At 35.1% G+C, this 18823-nt stretch overlaps 2 protein-coding genes and 1 non-coding gene across 3 annotated transcripts; all 3 read right to left on the reverse strand.

Annotated features, from left to right (window-relative positions):
• Positions 1-644: 644 nt before the first annotated feature.
• On the reverse strand, positions 645-750 carry LOC112100416. The gene has a single exon (XR_002906788.1). It is a non-coding gene; the product is annotated as a small nucleolar RNA R71 (small nucleolar RNA).
• Positions 751-11570: 10820 nt separating this feature from the next.
• LOC18049362 (eugenol synthase 1) lies at positions 11571-13874 on the reverse strand. The gene is made up of 4 exons (XM_006441474.2): positions 13675-13874; positions 13343-13477; positions 12762-12990; positions 11571-11770 (listed from the first exon to the last, which is right to left on the reverse strand). Exons 1-4 carry the CDS (start codon positions 13867-13869, stop codon positions 11571-11573), a joined length of 759 nt encoding a protein of 252 aa, XP_006441537.1. The 5' UTR covers positions 13870-13874.
• Positions 13875-14683: 809 nt separating this feature from the next.
• On the reverse strand, positions 14684-16953 carry LOC18049363 (eugenol synthase 1). Its single transcript, XM_006441475.1, has 5 exons — positions 16759-16953; positions 16423-16557; positions 15861-16089; positions 15545-15748; positions 14684-14883 (listed from the first exon to the last, which is right to left on the reverse strand). Exons 1-5 carry the CDS (start codon positions 16951-16953, stop codon positions 14684-14686), a joined length of 963 nt encoding a protein of 320 aa, XP_006441538.1.
• Between the last annotated feature and the right edge of the window lie 1870 nt (positions 16954-18823).

An 18823-nucleotide genomic window follows, 5' to 3' on the forward strand; every position in this document is an offset into this window, starting at 1 on the left:
GATTCATTCTATTTATTGGCAGATCGGTACATGCATGCGCAAAGACAGATCTGTGGCATTCCAATTCGATCCTGAGATTGAAAGGACTGTCAGGAGACTGCGAAGAGAACAAAGGAATTCAAACACTGTTTCAAGCATGAATAATTTACAGGATGCGGGAAATTTGAATCCTCACGGGCCCTTACAACCAGTCAACATTCAAGAAGAGCAGAATGAACATGCTAATGGGAGACAGCCAGGCAATAACAATATTATCTACATGGCTGATGACAGAGACAGAGTTATAAAAGATTATGCTGTGTTAACCCCTCAAGTTGTACACCTTGGTATCATCAGACCTGAAGTAGAAGCTGCAAATTTTGAGTTGAAGCCAGTGATGTTTCAAATGTTACAAACAGTTGGTCAATTCAATGGATTGCCAAATGAAGATCCTCATCTCCATCTTAAATTGTTCTTGGAAGTAAGTGATGCTTTCAAGATTGCTGGAGCAACACAAGATGCCTTAAGGCTGAGGCTTTTTCCTTATTCCTTACGAGATCGAGCAAGAGCATGGTTAAATTTGTTACCATCTGATTCCATTACTACATGGAATGAATTGGCTGATAAATTCCTAATGAAATATTTCCCACCGACAAAAAATGCAAAGTTGCAGAATGAGATTACTTCCTTCCATCAACTTGAAGATGACAGTTTGTACGAGGCTTGGGAAAGATTCAAAGAATTGCTCAGAAGGTGTCCTCATCATGGTATTCCTTGTTGCATTCAATTGGAAACTTTTTACAATTGGTTGAATCCGAGTACGAGGTTAATGGTGGATATTTCAGCAAATGGAGCCCTGTTATTCAAATCTTACACTGAAGCTTATGAAATTCTGGAGAGAATTGCCAATAATAATTATCAGTGGCCTTCAGCCAGGCAACCAGCAGCAAGAGGACCAGCAGGGGTACATAACATAGATGCAATTACAGCCTTATCAACGCAAGTAACCTCATTGACTAACATGGTAAAGGCCATGACATCTGCTCCAGCAACAGTAAAGCAAGTTGCTGAATTTTCTTGTGTATACTGTGGTGAAGAACATGACTTTGATAATTTTTCTAGAAATCCAGCTTTAGTAAACTTTGTGGGTAATTTCAATCGACAACCTCAGAACAACTCATATTCAAATACTTACAACCCTGGCTGGAAACAATACCCAAATTTCTCATGGACCAGTCAGAATCGAAATGCGCTTGCATTAAATGGACAAAATAGAAACCCACAACCACCTGGTTTTCATCAGCAGAGTCAAGGGAAAAAACATATCAGTTAGGATCCAATCACTTCACTGAAAGCAATGATTAAGGAGTACATTGCAAAGAATGAAGCAATTGTGCAGAGTCAAGTTGTATCCTTGAGAAACCTGGAGAACCAAATGGGGCAACTAGCCACAGCAATGAGCAGCAGAACTCAAAGAAGCTTACCTAGCAATACAGAAGACCCTAGAAGAGAGAGCAAAAAACACTGCAAGGTAATTAATTTGAGATCTGGAAAGAATGTTGATACCCTAGTTGATGTGACAAAAAATGAGATGAAATTCAATTCAGCACAAAAACCGCCTCAAAATGGAAGCATGTTACAACAAGCCCCCCACCAAGACACTGGTTATATGAGCCAAGCTATAGCAACTGCAAAGGAAATTTAACTAGAACATGCTGAAAAAGAGGTTGCAACACCAGTAGCCACAACCTACACCAAACCGAACAAGCAGAGTTTGATACCTCCTGAAGCTACTAAGCAGTTTAGACATCCACCACCTTTCCCATAAAGGTTCCAGAAGGAAAAACAAGATAAGCAGTTCAGCAAATTCCTGGAAGTGCAGAAGCAATTACACATAAATATACATTTTGTGGAAGCTTTGGAGCAAATACCAAATTATGTGAAATTTCTAAAAGACATCTTGGCATGAAAAAGAAGGATGGGAGAGTTTGAAACTGTTGCTTTAACACAGGAAAGCAGTCATATGCTTCAAATTAAGATTCCTACAAAAGTGAAAGATCCAGGGAGTTTTACAATACCCTGCTCTATAGGAACTAGGTATGCTGGCAGAGCACTTTGTAACCTGGGAGCTAGTATTAATTTGATGCCATTGTCTGTATTTAAGCAGCTGGGAGTAGGGGAATGCAGACCAACAACAGTCACTCTGCAATTAGCTGACAGATCTCATGCATACCCTGAAGGAAAAATAGATGATGTACTAGTGAAGGTTGACAAATTCATCTTTCCAGTGGATTTCATTGTACTGGACTTTGAAGCTGATAAAGAGGTACCCATTATACTTGGAAGACCTTTTCTAGCAACTGGAAAGACTCTGATAAATGTGTAGAAAGGAGAGCTCACCATGAGAGTAAATGATCAACAAGTCACATTTAATGTACTAGAGGCTATGAGGAACCCTGATGAAGTAGAAGATTGTAATTTCTTAAGTGTAGTGGATTTTGTTGGAGCAGACAAAATGGACAGATGCTGCAGTAATGCACTCGACAAAGTCACTACCTTTGAGGATGTAGAAGAGGAAGATGTTGCAGCAATTCAGACAAATTGGATGGACAAAAAGCAATTTGATAGGCACAATAGGTTTATTAAACACCTGAATCTTTCAGACAGGGAAGTAAAAATAACTTTACCATCTATTGAATCACCTCCTAGTCTTGAATTAAAATTGTTACCTTCACATTTGAAGTATGCTTATCTTGGTCAAAACAACACTCTCTGTAATCATTTCTTCTACTTTGGATGCAGGTCAAGAACAGAGTCGAGTAGATTTGTTTGGAAAATACAGAAAAGCAATTGGATGGACCATGGCATATATAAAAGGGATAAGCTCATCAATATGCATGCACAAAATCCTGTTAGAAGATTGCTCCAGCAATTCAGTGGAGCACCAGAGAAGGTTGAACCCTATTATGAAAGAAGTAGTGAAGAAAGAAATCATTAAATGGTTGGATGCTGGAATCATATACCCAATATCAGACAGTTCATGGGTTAGCCCAGTTCAATGTGTTCCAAAGAAAGGAGTGATAACAGTAATAGCTAATGAGAATGATGAATTTATTCCTACAAGGACAGTGACTGGATGGAGAGTATGTATGGATTACAGGAAGCTCAACAAAGCCACAAGGAAAGACCATTTCCCACTTCCATCATAGATCAGATGCTGGACAGACTTGCTGGAAAATAATACTATTGTTTCTTAAATGGGTATTTAGGCTACAACCAGATTGCTATAGCTTTAAAAGATCAAGAGAATACTACATTTACTTGTCCTTATGGAACATTTGCCTTCAGAAGAATGCCCTTTGGGTTATGCAATGCTCCAACAACTTTTCAGAGATGCATGATGTCTATATTTTCTGATATGGTAGAGCAGACTTTAGAAGTTTTCATGGATGACTTCTCAGTTTTTGGAAAAACATACAATGATTGTTTACACAACTTGGAAGAAGTCTTTAAAAGATGTGAGATGACCAACTTAGTACTCAATTGGGAAAAGTGTCATTTCATGGTGCAAGAAGGAATAGTGTTGGGTCACAAGGTATAAAAGAATGGCATTGAGGTAAACAAAGCCAAGATAGAGGTAATAGATAAACTGCCACCTCCAACTTCAGTAAAAGGTATTAGGAGTTTTTTGGGTCATGCTGGATTATACAGAAGATTTATTAAGGTTTTTTCCAAAGTAGCTAAACCACTATGCTCATTGCTTGAACATGACAAACCTTTTCACTTTGACAAAGATTGCCTTCAAGCATTTGGAGAATTAAAGAAAGCTCTGATCACTGCTCCAGTAGTTATATCTCTAGATTGGACTTTACCATTTGAACTGATGTGTGATGCTAGTGATCATTATGTGGGAGCAATATTAGGGCAAAGAAAGGATAAGGTTTTTCATTCCATATACTATGCAAGCAAAACTTTTACTCAAACTCAGATCAATTACACCACTATAGAAAAAGAGTTGCTAGCATTAGTATTTACTTTTGACAAATTCAGAGCTTACTTGGTGGGTACTAAAGTAACTGTTTACACAGACCATGCAGCCATCAAATACTTAATTTCAAAGAAGGATGCCAAACCAAGATTAATCATATGGATCTTATTGCTTCAAGAATTTGATCTGGAAATTAAAGATAGAAAGGGGACTGAGAATCAAGTGGCAAACCACTTATCACAGCTGGAAGCAGACACTAGTACCTTGATAAGGAGGGGCATCACTGAAACATTTCTTGATGAACAGCTGTTGGCAATACAGCAAGCACAGATGCTGCAGCAGTCAGGACCCCCATGGTATGCAGATTTTGCTAACTACCTAGTAAATGGGATGCTACTAACTGAGCTGAAGTTTCAGGAGAAAAATAAATTTCTTCATGATGTTAGAAGTTATCAGTGGGATGATCCACATTTATATAAGTTATACTCAGATAAAGTAATACGAAGATGTGCTTCCGAAGGAGAAATACACCACATACTAGAGTCATGTCATGCTGCAGCATATGAAGGACATTTTGGTGGTCATAGAACAACTGCTAAAGTTCTGCAATCAGGTTACTACTGGCCTACTATTTTTAAAGATGCTTATCAATTTGTTAAATGTTGTGACAGGTGCCAAAGGACAGGGAACATAACTAAAAGACATGAAATGTCATTGACTAACATTCTAGAAGTGGAAGTTTTTGATATCTGGGGAATAGATTTTATGGGACCTTTTCCACCATCCTTTAGGAACTTATATATCCTTGTTGATGTGGATTATATCTCCAAGTGAGTAGAAGCTTCAGCATTACCTACCAATGATGTTAAAACAGTGGTGGCTTTTCTACAGAAAAATATTTTTTCCAGGTTTGGCACTCCTAGAGCAATTATTAGTGATGAGGGTACACATTTTTGCAACAAAGTCTTTGCTGCAACTATGATGAAATATGGAGTCAGACACAAGGTAGCAACAGCATATCACCCACAATCCATGGTCAGGCCGAAATGTCCAACAAAGAAATTAAAAAGATCTTAGAAAAAGTGGTGAACCCAACGAGGAAGGATTGGTCTTTACACTTACATGACTCTCTATGGGCCTACATAACAGCATACAAAACTCCACTCGGCATGTCTCCTTACCGAATTGTTTATGGAAAGGCTTGTCATTTGCCACTAGAGCTAGAGCATAAAGCACACTGGGCACTGAAGAAATTAAATTGGGACATTCATGCTGCAGCAGAGCAAATGAAGCTTCAACTTTGTGAGCTTGATGAATTACGACTATTTTCATATGAAAATGCAAGAATCTATCAAGAGAGGACAAAACACTGGCACGAAAAACATATTCAACACATGCAATTCAACCCTAGTCAATTAGTGTTGCTACACAATACAAGACTAAGATTATTTCCGGGAAAGCTCAAGTCACGATGGTCTGGCCGTTTAAGCTGTTAAAATTTTATCCTCATGGAGCTGTTGATCTTCTAGATGAACAAACAAGTCAAGAATTCAAAGTTAATGAACACTGGGTTAAGCATTACATACATCCAGCGCCCGATTGTTCAAAAGAGGTGTTACTCCTTAAAGAACCCAGCTATTGAACAATGAAAGAATGTCAAGCTGAAGGACCTTAAATCAAGCGCTCCATGGGAGGCAACCCATTGTGGAGACAGCCACTTTAAACCAACTTTGATCTCCTTTAAGTGCAGAGGTGAGCCACGTGTCAGAGGCTTTAGTGTGGAGTATGTAACCGTTGCTAGAGTAAGCGAATGGGTGCTGCAGCAACCAATTTTACCGTTACAGTAAATTAAAAGATGGAGCCTCTCACTTACCGTTGGAAATAAATCATGACAGATGGAGGGACATTAGCCTCAATTTGTTACTACTACAGCAATGCCGAGGTATAAGAAAACAGCCAGCCGCCTCAAAGATCCGTCACGCTTCCAGAGTTACCACGCTGAAGAAAAATATGAGGAATTCATAGAGCCGTGTAAGATTCTGGAAGAAAAAGGGTTTCAATTTCCAGAACAACTCACTGGAATTGTGCAAACAATTCACAATGCTGCAGCAAAGCGAGAATGGTTAGAGTTTTGCAACCACCCTCGGGATCCTGTGGTACCAGTAGTCAAAGAATTTTACGCCAATTTGGTAAGCCCTGATCAGCACAACATTTGGGTAAGAAACACACTTGTTCCATTAGACTCCCGTGTTATAAATGGCTTTTATAATTTACCTGCTGAAATTAATTGTGAGTATGCCAAGTTGCTTGATAAATTGACCCCGAAAAAGTGGAACACCATTTTCACAACTCTTACAATCGAAGGGGCATCATGGGCTAACGAGGACGGACGTGTAGTTAATAGGATAGATTTGAAACCGTGAAATTTCTGAAATCTAGGCTTATGCCCACCACTCATACTACTACGGTTTCACAAGAGAGGTTGGTCTTGTTATATGTCATTGTTTGAGGGCTTCTCATAGATGTGGGTAGCATCATCGCAAAAGAAATCCGGGATTGTGCAGTTAAGTCTCACTGAACTGCTGCCTTGCTATTTCCTTCACTCATCACCAGCATTTGTGTAGTTTTTCGGTGTTCGTCTTGACACACGAGATGACCATGTCAAGAACGATGGTGCGCACCATTGAGAGAGTTGCTGGTGAGAGTGCGGGAATAACCACTGAACCAGCTGTTGTAACAGGTGCAGGACGGGCTATTGGCTTAGAACAGACTATCCAGGCACTCAGCACCAATATAACTCAATGTGCGGAAGCTCAGCAGAGGGAAAACGATCGGTTTTGGAGTTGTCTACAGCACCTGGACAACCAACTACACCAATTTGCTCTGTACATGACACGCACTCACAGGAACTTCCCTGATTCATTGCTCCAGCAGTATAATTTTGACAGCAACACCACAGGTGCTCCAGCAGAAGCCAGTGAAGAAGCCACTGCCACAGATGAGCCAGCAGAAGAAGCTGCAGCTGAACATAAGTAGAGGTAGAATCAAAAGATATTGAACCATCTGAGGAAGAAGGTGACAAGTCTGAGACTGATAGCTCACCCACAGAGGCAGAGGACAACTCGGAGAAAGAACGTGAGGAACCTTCTATCCCAACTCAGTCCAAAACCAGGAAAAAGCACATTATTCAAGAAGATGAGGAGGAAGACCTTGAAGAGGAACCGTCTATTCCAGTCTTTGCGGGAAAGGGAAAGGGCAAGGGTAAAGCAAAAATGACAACACCTCTAGCCTTTGACGATGAAATGGAGCAAGTTGATGCTGAGCTGGCTGCTGCAGTAACCAGAGTTATGTCTACACCTGCAGAAGCCAAGCAACTACTTGCTATCACAGCTGAGGGCCAGGCAGCTGATGCATCAACTCCAATTCCTCCACAGCAAACTCCTAGCCAGCCTGTTCGTACCAGTCCGCAACAATACAGCAAAAGAAAAGGCAGTACGTCTAAAGGCACTGCTACAGCAACCCCAGCCACAACTCCTCTCACAAGCCCCGTGAAGAAAAAGACAAAGACATTGTCAGCTACTTCCCCACAAGTTTTACCAAAGTATAAGCTGCGCAGTGCATCCAAGAAGCGCTGATAGCATCCCGTCATGTGCTGCAGTCCCCACCACAGGGGAGTATTCTTTCCTTGCTAGTTCACTTCATTAAAAAAAAAACATTTTTTCCTTCTATTTGTCAATTTGTGTGGTATTTTCTAAGGTCTTTCATATCCTTGTCAGTTCGTGTGCCCTTGTTATGTATGCTTGTGAGGACACAACAACTCTCAAGTTTGGGGGGGTCGTGTTTCCGAATGCATGTGTTTATGTTTCTGTTGTGTGAAGCTATGTTATCTAATATTTGTGTATGGATTTGAAAACCTAATGAAGATAAATTGAGTGTTATTCAGTATTTATGAGAATGCCAAGTAGAGATAGTTATAGATGGAAGTGAAATTCTGTCCCGACACTTAGACTTTGGTTGAATTGTATGAGACTGCTAGAGCAGAGCTAAAAGAATAGAAAAGAGCTTAAGTTTGGGGGGAGAAGCAAGTTTGATTGACTGTGATATCTATGAAATAAACTTTGTTCCAATGGCTCAAGTTGCTGAGTAACCAGATCTGAGTATGTACCCCATATGCAGAATTGTGTTCAAAGGTAGCGAGAGTTATGAGCAATGCTGTTCATGAGCCCCATATTCAGCCTTGAGTAAAAGATACCTCTAGATAAGATTATACTGCAAATATTGCTGCAGTAACTCTGATCTGGGCATGGTTTGAGTAATTGGGTGTCCTCATTACAAGTGATTGACATTCACATGAAAGATAAATGTTACAGTGAGGAGGTTGATTACTCCCCAGTTTATCAATATTAAAATCATCACAGTTTGAGTATGTGAAACTTGTGCTACCCCATTTATGAATGAAGTGTTATCACTGCTGAAATTCATGTAGTCCCTTGGTGATGTTATAGCATCTCTGGAATTCAATCAAAGGAGCACACACACACTATGGACAGAAAGAAGCTTAAGTCTAGAACTGATTTACTATGGTCATTTTGCATGATTGGGATTGTGATCTGAAGGTGGAAAAATCCTTGCAAATTTGATAAAAGAGCTAAAATTACGTGCATGATTGTTTGTCGGAAGTGTTAGTATGTGTCATTACTTGAGGGCAAGTAATGGTTTAAGTTTGAGGGTGTGATAACTCTAGGAAATCAGAGTTGTTACATCAATTCTAGACTTAAATCAAGATCATTTAGAGAACAAATAAGGTGTTTTTATTACATTTTGGTTACATTTTGCATAAACATTCATTTTAGTTGAGTCTTAATAAGTTTTGCTTGAATCAAAGTAATTTGTGCTAAAAATAAGTGCATAATTGTAGGTTTTCAGAAAGTCTTAATTCATGAGAGGATGTTGAGACATTAGATGAGCAAGAGGAGGAAAGAATGTCTAGTATTACTGTAAGTGTAATGATCAATTTTTTTTCTTTATTTGTTAGCACTTTGCAATGATCTAAATAAATAGTTATAAATAATAAATAAGGTAAATGTTCTTTCAATCCCTATAGATTAAACCAATTACTCAATTAGTTTTTGTGCTCTCATGTTGTTATTTTTGTTGGAATTAGATTTAATTTTTCAAGGGTGAAATGGTATTTATATCTGATATTGTTTAAAATTGAAATAAATTTGACAAGAAACTATGAACAATAGATGACGAATCAGATTTCATGGAATTATATATATAGTAAGGCCAGGGATGACAAAACCTGGGGTTGGGCCCAGGAATGGCAAATCCTAGCTCCGACACGGACATGTTTTTTGAACACCTAGGCTAGGCATTTTGTTCGAGCTTCAAAAGCCTTGGATTTTATATTTTATAATATTAAGTATGTATATGTTTAGATTTATATATTTTTTATTTTTTATTTTTTTCAATGAAATTAGGCATGAAATATGAATTTAAATGTTCAAAAATTTTAACGTATGTAATAGATTGGCCGAATAAATATAATTATTTAAAATAATATATTTTTTATAATTTTCTTATCAAAATTAGAATTTTGGACACTATTGATTGTCCGGGGCTATGGCCTGACCTCATCCCTTGACTAGATATTACTTGGCCCATATCGCGTAAGTTCTGTCCAAGTCCGATTGCGCGGATATTTTTGACACCCCTAAATAAGATTTTAATGCAATTATCCATATTTAATTTGGTCACTTTATCAACTAGTAATAAAATTTCTGTACTTTTATCAAAAGTGCGACCTTATGTCCAATGAACCTCGATTACTAAAATGATCTCAAATTTCATCAATGCATTTTATAAAATGAACTAAAAAAATGGAAACAATTGAATTTGAATGCTTTCAAACTCGGGCAAAACTATGGTACCACAGTAGTACCATACCACAGCTGGATTCAGCCATTGGATCCAGCCTATAGTTGTCACCAAAACTAAATCCAATGGCTGGATCCAGCTGTGGTATGGTACCACTGTGGTACCATAACTGGACCCTTCAAACTCATTAACAAAATAATATTGAAACTACTTGTGTAACAAATAGGGCGCTAAGTGAGATGAACCCTTTATTAGTAAAATTTTTTGTTTTCTGTGTAAAGAAAATTTTACGAATACAATAAAATTTAAAAAGAGATTAAAAAGAAGAAAAATATGATATGAATATAAATGGTATGAGACAAACACCGATGCGCAATTCCAATAAGAAAACAATTTTTTATTTGATTAAATAACTTCATACAAGGAAAATGCCAAAATCAAGGGTTCGGTGTTGTTTGTTTTTTCACTTAATATTGAAACTAGATCCAGCTATTTTCAATTTTTTTTGTTTTTAAATTAACACCGAAAATTTATCAAATAAGTTTGAATAAAATTAAGTGTGAAAAAGAATAACTTAACATTTAATGTTGAATGCTAGATGGATTATTTAACTTTTACTTTCGAAACTACCATCATATTGAATCCATTCTAGCGCTAAGTTTACTAAACAATTTTATCATATGGTTGTTCACTTCTTGCTGACCATTTGAAAGTGATTCTATTGTTTTCTCCAATTTTATCATAGGATTTGTCTGCTTTTCCCCTGCATATTTTGTGAAATAAAGATAGAATCTGAAGTTGGCAGCATAAATAAGCTCATTTGAGAAGCACATAATTTTAGGGGTGGTCACGCATTGGTTGGATAAGATTTGTGAATACTCAATCTAAACCACTATTGAATGGGTTGATATAAAATCAATTCAATCCAACCCAATAAATATGCTCAATCCAATCCAACCTGACCCTTAAATCATCAGGTTGGGTTGGGTTGATCAAGTTGAAAATTTGAATGTCAAATTAAAATTAAAATTAAAAATTTAATAAAAAAGATATAAGACTTAAAACGAGACTTATTAAAATTAAATGTAAATATATTATAACATAAAAATTTCATTCATGGTCTAGCATTCGATAAAGAAAGCTAAAAACACTTAAATGTGTGGTCACCTAGAATTTGTAAGGCCTATAAATACATGGCCATGTCTCCGACTGAAGCAATGAAGTTAAGAATAACTAAATTTTTCACTAGTAAAATACTTTCCACTAATCAAATATTCCTAATAAAAAATATTTCCACTTTAATTATTTTAGCCTACTATCTACCCCTGCTCCAACTCCTATGCCTTCCACTTCCTTAATTCTTGGGAATCGAATCTTAAAAATTTTTTATATCATGGAATTAAAGGAGGAAAGATCAAAATGAAAGAGTATGATAAGTTTCTTTTGAAAAATGAATTATTTTTTCAACATTTCTTTGATAACGTATCATTCTCACTATAAACTATATTGTGATTATTTTATGTTGTTTGCTTATTTTATTTTATATCTTTGGTTACTACAGCATTTTTCTAGAGTAAAAATATATAAAAGCTTCAAAATAGGCATGGAGTTCCATGCATATTCTGTTATTCCGTCTTTCGATTTATTGACACATTGACACAAAACAAGGATAGAACTAGTTTCAGAGACAACTTAAAGTTGAAAATTACATAAATTAAGCTTCTTATTCAAAAGCCGTACGTGCTGGTTTTGGGGGGTCAATGAGAAAAATGTCAAGAAGTTGATCGATTGTGGTGAATTTAAAATCTGGATACAGCTTTGAAGCTTCAATGTCATCCTCTCCAAGTTCAAAGTTCATCGAGTCACCCTTTGCAAGTAGGCTGTGCATGATGGATATTGGTATGTCTTCTGGAGGTGGTAAGGCTGCAACAATTGAAAAATTAATAGGTTGTAATAAACAATATCAATTAAGTGTAAAAATGAATGAGATGTCAAAGAGATCGAAGCTTATGAAATCTTATAGTTAGGGGTGGAACTAGGCAGAGACGAAGATATGAATTTTTCTTAGAATGAGTTAACTAAAATTTTTTCAATTTAAAAAAATCTAAAATAAAAGCTGTTACATCACCCTAACATTAAATAAGTACTTTCAGGTTTGAGAAATACTTTATTAATTGACTTCATTTAACAAGAAAAATTATCCTATGTACACCATACCCAATTTGGCACAATTAAATAGTTTTTATTTTATTGACTTTCTTAAACTTTTTAATTATCTAATAATACTCGGATTGTGGGGTATTGTACGCTTAGTTAGATACTAACTTCAAACAATCAACAGTCAAATGAGTGATAAATATCATACACGAGAAACATATTAGGTTATGGCAAAAATTTATAAAAGATGAGCGCCTGCTTTGAAATTTAACCAAAAAACAAATTTACGTATTGACCCTACTAGATTATACTTTGGGCCCATAGAATGGAACATCATTCCGGTTCCGCTCCTGCTTGCATTGATTTTATCTTTTATGACTTTATATAAAAGTGAATAATTTTATTAAACAAAAAATTAAATCAAAAATCAAAATTCTTACTATGAGATAGCTTTACTAGCTCTTCCTCAGAAACTTGAATTCTTTTAAAACTCTGTCCAATCTTCTGTTCCTAAAGGGAGATCAATTCAAGATGTGATAAAATGTTTGTTTGCGGTCAATAAATCGCAATTCGATTGCATGTCCTTGGATCATTTATCACTTTTATTGTACATTTAGCTATATCTTCCTCGTAATTAAAGACAACTGAAATAGATAAATAGATGATAGAACATCAAAAAGATATTCAAAAAAATGAAATTTTAGTGTAAATTTTATTTTAATATGCGTGGACTTCTGCATTGGGAAGGTATACGTACCTTTTGCTTCACCACTTCCATAAACAACAACATCATCATGTGATTCAAATGGACGAAGCAAGACATTCACAAAGTAAGCACCACAGAGATTTGCTGAGACAAAGGTGTAGGGAATTTGAGCTGCTTCTATTGCCCTTCTTACTATTCGTTTTTTCTCCAAGTAAGCTTCAAAAGGGGGCAGAGGCCTCACCCTGTCCTCTTCACATCCAAACTCAGATGGAAGAAACCTCTAGCAACCAAAACATAGTGTGTTTAAGATTTGTTCTATATAAACAAATTGAAGCAATGCAGCACTGAATTGTAAAAAGACACTAAAATGTTACCAAGACACAAATACGAAATTAAAGTTTGTGATTTTAGGTATTTTGCTAATTAAGTAGTGCTGGTATATATTTTTATGTCTTTTATAACTAACTACTATTGCGTAGTTTAAATCTACATTTACAAAATGCGGACGTCTACACTTAAAAGTTTCTAATATTTTTCAATTAGCAAACAAACTATATTTCAATTTCTCCCCCCAAAAAAAAAAAAGCACGATTTGGTTTATTTTTTAAAAAAGAAAGAGCTCAATCAAATACCTTGATGTTACCCGCAACTTTGATGGCATGAACAATTTCCAGTTGATCAAGAAACTGAGGATAAGCTACAGTAGATATCACCACATCTACTTCCTTAAGTATAGATACAATTTTCTTGTGCTCGTCCAGCTCTCCCTGTTTTAATTTCAACACTATTATTACAAATAATATCGAAGGGCTCCAATTAGATCAACACAAAATTAATCTCATAAAAAGAAGTATAAGAGGTCTGAGGTTCGAATTTCGCGCGTGCATTTAAAGGGGGAAAAAAGAGGAAAAAAAAAAAAGAAACAAAACCAAAGGAGATCGAGATAATTGAGTAATGAAGTAACCTCAATAATGGTGACGCCAATACCCTGAAATTCCTTGTGGATTTCAAGCTTGGAGGGTCTTGAATTTTGTGTAACAGGTCGAGCATAAACAAAAGTTTTGTGACCAGAAGAAACACTTGCTTTCACCATATACTTACCGAGGTATCCAGTACCCCCAAAGATAAGTTTCTTTGGTTTTGTGTTCTCACCTTCCATTTCTTCCTTTCATTTCAATTTATCTTTTCATATTCCCTTCCCTTTTTACACATTTATATGTTGAAAATGTGAGACTCGACAGTTCATGCGGATATAATTGCTGCAAACGAACGGATATAATTGAAGAAACAAATTTATGAATGCTAGAAATATCTAAGCATCTAATAAATTTCTTTTAGACAGGTAGAAATATCTATGCAAAAGTTGTTAAAAATTAGCCACAACGAAAAATGCTAAATGTGTGGTCACCTAGTGTTTGTAAGGCCTATAAAGACATGGCCGTGTATCCAATTCAAGCAAGGAAGTTAAGAACAACAAAATCTTCCACTAGTAAAATCCTTTCCACTTCCCTTTATCTTTGATCAAATATTATTGATCAAAAATAGTTTCCACTTTAATTATTTTAGCCCACTATCTACCCCTGCTCCAACACCTGCCTTCTACTCCCTCAATTTTTGGGAACCGAATCTAAAAATTTTTATATCATTGAATTTAAAGGGGGAAAGATCAAAATGGAAGATCAGTATGATAAGTTTCTTTTGAAAATGAATTATTTTTTCAATATTTCTTTGATAATGTATCATTCTCACTATAAACTATATCGTGATTAGTTATGTTTTCTGCTTATTATTATCATTATTTTAACATCACAGCATTTTTCTATATAGTAAAAATATATAAATGCTTAAAAATATGCATGGAGTTCCATGCATGTTCTGTTATTCTTTCTTTTGATTTATTGACACAAAACAAGGATAGGACTAGTTTTGGAAACATAATTAATTAAAGTCGAAAATTACATAAATTAAGCTGCTTATTCAAAAGCCGTACGTGCAGGCTTTGGGGGGTCAATTAGAAAAATGTCAAGAAGTTGATCGATTGTGGTGAATTTAAAATCAGGGTACAGCATTGAAGCTTCAATGTCATCCTCTCCAAGTTCAAAGTTCATCAAGTCACCCTTAGCAAGTGCGCTGTGTATAATGGATATTGGTATGTCTTCTGGAGGTGGTAAGGCTGCAACAATTGAAAATGGATAGGTTGTAATGAACAGTATTAATTGAGTTTAAAAATAAATGAGATGTCAAAGAAATTGAGACCTCTGAAATCTTATAGTCAAGGGTGGAATTAAGCATAGGTGAAGATAAGAATTTTTCTTAGAATGGGCTAACTAATTTTTCTTTATTTTTAAAAAATTTTAAAATTAAAGCTGTTAAATCACCCTAACATTAAATAAATACTTTTAGGTTTGGGAAACACACAATTAATTAACTTCATTTAATAAGAAAAATTATCCTATTGTGACATCATACCCAAACTGGTATAATTAGATAGTTTTTATTTCATTTTCTTGATTTTTTAATTATCTAATAATGCTCAGACTGTGGGTTATGGTACCCTTAGTTAAATACTAACTTCAAACAATTAACATTCAAATTAGTGATAAATATCTTACACAAGAAACATATTTGGTTATGGTAAAAAAATTATAAATGATGAGGGTCTGCTTTGAAATTTAACCAAAACAATTCACGTATTGACCCACTAGATTTACACTTTGGCCCAATGGAATAGAACATCATTCTGATTCTGCTTGTAGTGATTTTATCCTTTTATGACTTTATATAAAAGTAAATAATTTTATTAAAAAAATTAAATAAAAAATCAAAATTCTTACTCTCAGATAGCTTTACTAGTTCTTCCTCAGAAACGTGAACTCTTTTGAAATTCCATCCAGTCTTTTGTTCCCAAAGGGAGATCAATTCAAGTTGTGATATAATGCTTGCTTGCGGTCGATAAATCACAATTCGATTGCATGTCCTTGGATCATTTATCACTTTGATTGTACATTTAGCTATATCTTCCTCGTAATTAAAGACAGCTGAAATAGATAAATAGATGATAGAACATAAAAAAGATATTAAAAAAATGAACTTTTAGTGTAAATTTTATTTTAATATGCGTGGACTTCTGCATTGGGAAGGTATACGTACCTTTTGCTTCACCACTTCCATAAACAACAACATCATCATGTGATTCAGATGGACGAAGCAAGACATTCGCAAAGTAAGCACCACAGAGATTTGCTGAGACAAAGGTGTAGGGAATTTGAGCTGCTTCTATTGCCCTTCTTACTATTCTTTTTGTCTCCAAGCAAGCTTCAAAAGGGGGCAGAGGCCTCACCCTGTCCTCTTCACATCCAAACTCAGATGGAAGAAACCTCTAGCAACCAATACATAGTGTCTTTAAGATCTGTTCTATATAAACAAATTTGAAGCAGTGCAGCACTGAATTGTAAAAAGACACTAGAATGGTAAAAAGATGCAAATATTAAATTAGAGTTTGTGATCTTATATATTTTGCTAATTAAGTAGCCTATAGCTAACTACAATTGCCTCACCTAAATCTACATTTACATAGTGCGGACATCCACATTTAAAAGTTTCTAATATTTTTCAATTAATAAACAAACTATATTTCAATTTCTCCAAAAAAAACAAAAGGACAACAAGCGATTTATTTTATTTTTAAAAAAGAAAGAGCTCAATCAAATACCTTGATGTTACCAGCAACTTTGATGGCATCAACAATTTTCAGTTGATCAAGAAACTGAGGATAAGCTACAGTAGATATCACCACATCTACTTCCTTAAGTACAGATACAATTTTCTCGTGCTCGTCTAGCTCTCCCTATTTTAATTTCAACAGTATTATTACAAATAATATCGAAGGGTTCCAATTACATCAACACAAAATTAATCTCATAAAAAGAAGTATAAGAGGTTTGAGGCTCGAATTTCGGGCGTGCATTTAAAGAGGGAAAAAAAGAGCAAAAAAATAAATAAATAAACAAAACCCAAGGAGATCGAGATAATTGACTAATGAAGTAACCTCAATAATGGTGACGCCAATACCCTGAAATTCCTTGTGGATTTCAACCTTGGAGGTTCTTGAATTTTGTGTAACAGGTCGAGCATAAACAAAAGTTTTGTGACCAGAAGCAACACTTGCTTTCACCATATACTTACCGAGGTATCCAGTACCCCCAAAGATTAGTATCTTTGGTTTTGTGTTCTCACCTTCCATTTCTTCCTTTCACTTCAATTTATCTTTCATCCTCCCTTCCCTTTTTACATATTTATATATGATATCAGGAACTCACATTTTTAGTGTTGAAAATGTTATACACACAGAATCTGGTAAATTTGTGTTTCTTGAAAAAGTTGCTTCACCTAAACTATTATTTTTTAATTTTCATCAATAATCAATATTCTTAACCACATAAATTTTATCTCCATTATTGTTCCCCGAAAAAAAAAAATATTTAATTATAAATTTCAATAGCTAAATGTATTATTAAAATATTTGAATTTTTTCAACCACGATAAAAAGAAGTCTAATCCGACCAACAAGTGCTTAATTTTCTACATGTTGAAAATTTGACTTGAATGTGGGAAAACATTAAAGACAATAGGACAAAATAATTGAAATCATAATTCTCTCTTGATCTAGTCTTTATATGAGTAAATTTTATTAACACAATTGGTGGTTAATAAATTAAAAAAAAAATAGTTAAATCTTAATCTTATACTAACACTAAAATACAAGTGACATAAGATCTATAAAAGATCAAGAGTGTTCAGACTAAGGATATTAATCCAAATAATTGCTCCGCAAAAGAGTGATAATGAAATAGCAAAATTCCTTGACAATTTTGTTCATGCAATTAAATACCAAGTGGTGAGAGCAAAAACAAATAAAAGGCCAAAGCCTTTCGGCTTTAGAATTGAAAAGGTGGGGCCCATTTTGAAGATTCTATAAGTAAGCTTTTGGGTTTTGGACGAAGAGGAGAGTAGGGGTGGGCGCGGTTCGGTTCGGTTCGGTTTTTTACTAAATTTTTCATAATCGTTCGATTACGATTATTTTAAAATCATAATCGCGATTAATCAAATCACCAAAATAATCAAATACTCGATTAATCGAAATAATTCGATTCGGTTCGGTTCGATTATTTCGATTATGGACCTATTGGATCTATTTTGAGTTTTTTTAAATTTAAAGCCTTAAACTAATAAATCTACCATAAACATAAAAAGTTAACAAACAAAAATTGTAAAATAAAATAAAATAAAGCTTGCTACAATATTAATTTCTAAGAGGATAAAATGTTTTGAGGAAGAAAATGTTAATCCAACAGGACACAAATTCATCAATTGGATTTCCATTTAAGCAGCCTTCCAGACTGAGAAAGTGAGAATCCCATCAACATGGCAACATGCAACAATAATATGACTTGATTGACTTATATAAGTACTTCAAGTCTTGCAATTAAATTAAAAATTGTAACTAATTAAATGTAAAGAACCCGAGGACCTGCAATTCTTCGACTAGCCATGTACAAATATAAATGGCCAACCCAACAGGCAAATTTTCATAGAAAGTAAAGCATTTTCTGGGCACCATAATGATCATGGAAGCTGAAAGTTTAAGTGAAAGCAGAAACAAAAGGGAAGAAGACAGTAAGTCAAGGCAAAAGGTGCAGAGAGAGACAGAGTTAATTGGAAATGCCAAAGACAGAGTTAATTGGAGAACTGTCTAAATTCTCCATTATTACCACTCATGATTTGATGGTTATCTAAATTCTCCATTTCCGTAACACAGGTACAAACATGAAATATTTCAGCAGCGGTTCCTTTCAATTACAAAATCACAAAAATTAAATATCACAAAATCTTGCATTTACTTAAACAAGTTCTGGTTCCTTTCAATTACAAGAAATAACAATATCATTCCGTTTCCATCACTGAAGAACTTCGATTGAAATCAAAACTTTTTTTGTTGTTTACCTTGTGAAGGCGATCGAGAGTGAAGGAAAGGAGAACTTCTTAAGGTTGCTGAGAGATAAACTTCCAGAAAACAAATACCAATCTTCACAGTTCACACGGCAGGTGACAGT

This window comes from Citrus clementina, unplaced genomic scaffold (assembly GCF_000493195.1).
Source record: "Citrus clementina cultivar Clemenules unplaced genomic scaffold, Citrus_clementina_v1.0 scaffold_3, whole genome shotgun sequence".
In the NCBI taxonomy this organism is placed as follows: Eukaryota; Viridiplantae; Streptophyta; class Magnoliopsida; order Sapindales; family Rutaceae; genus Citrus; species Citrus x clementina.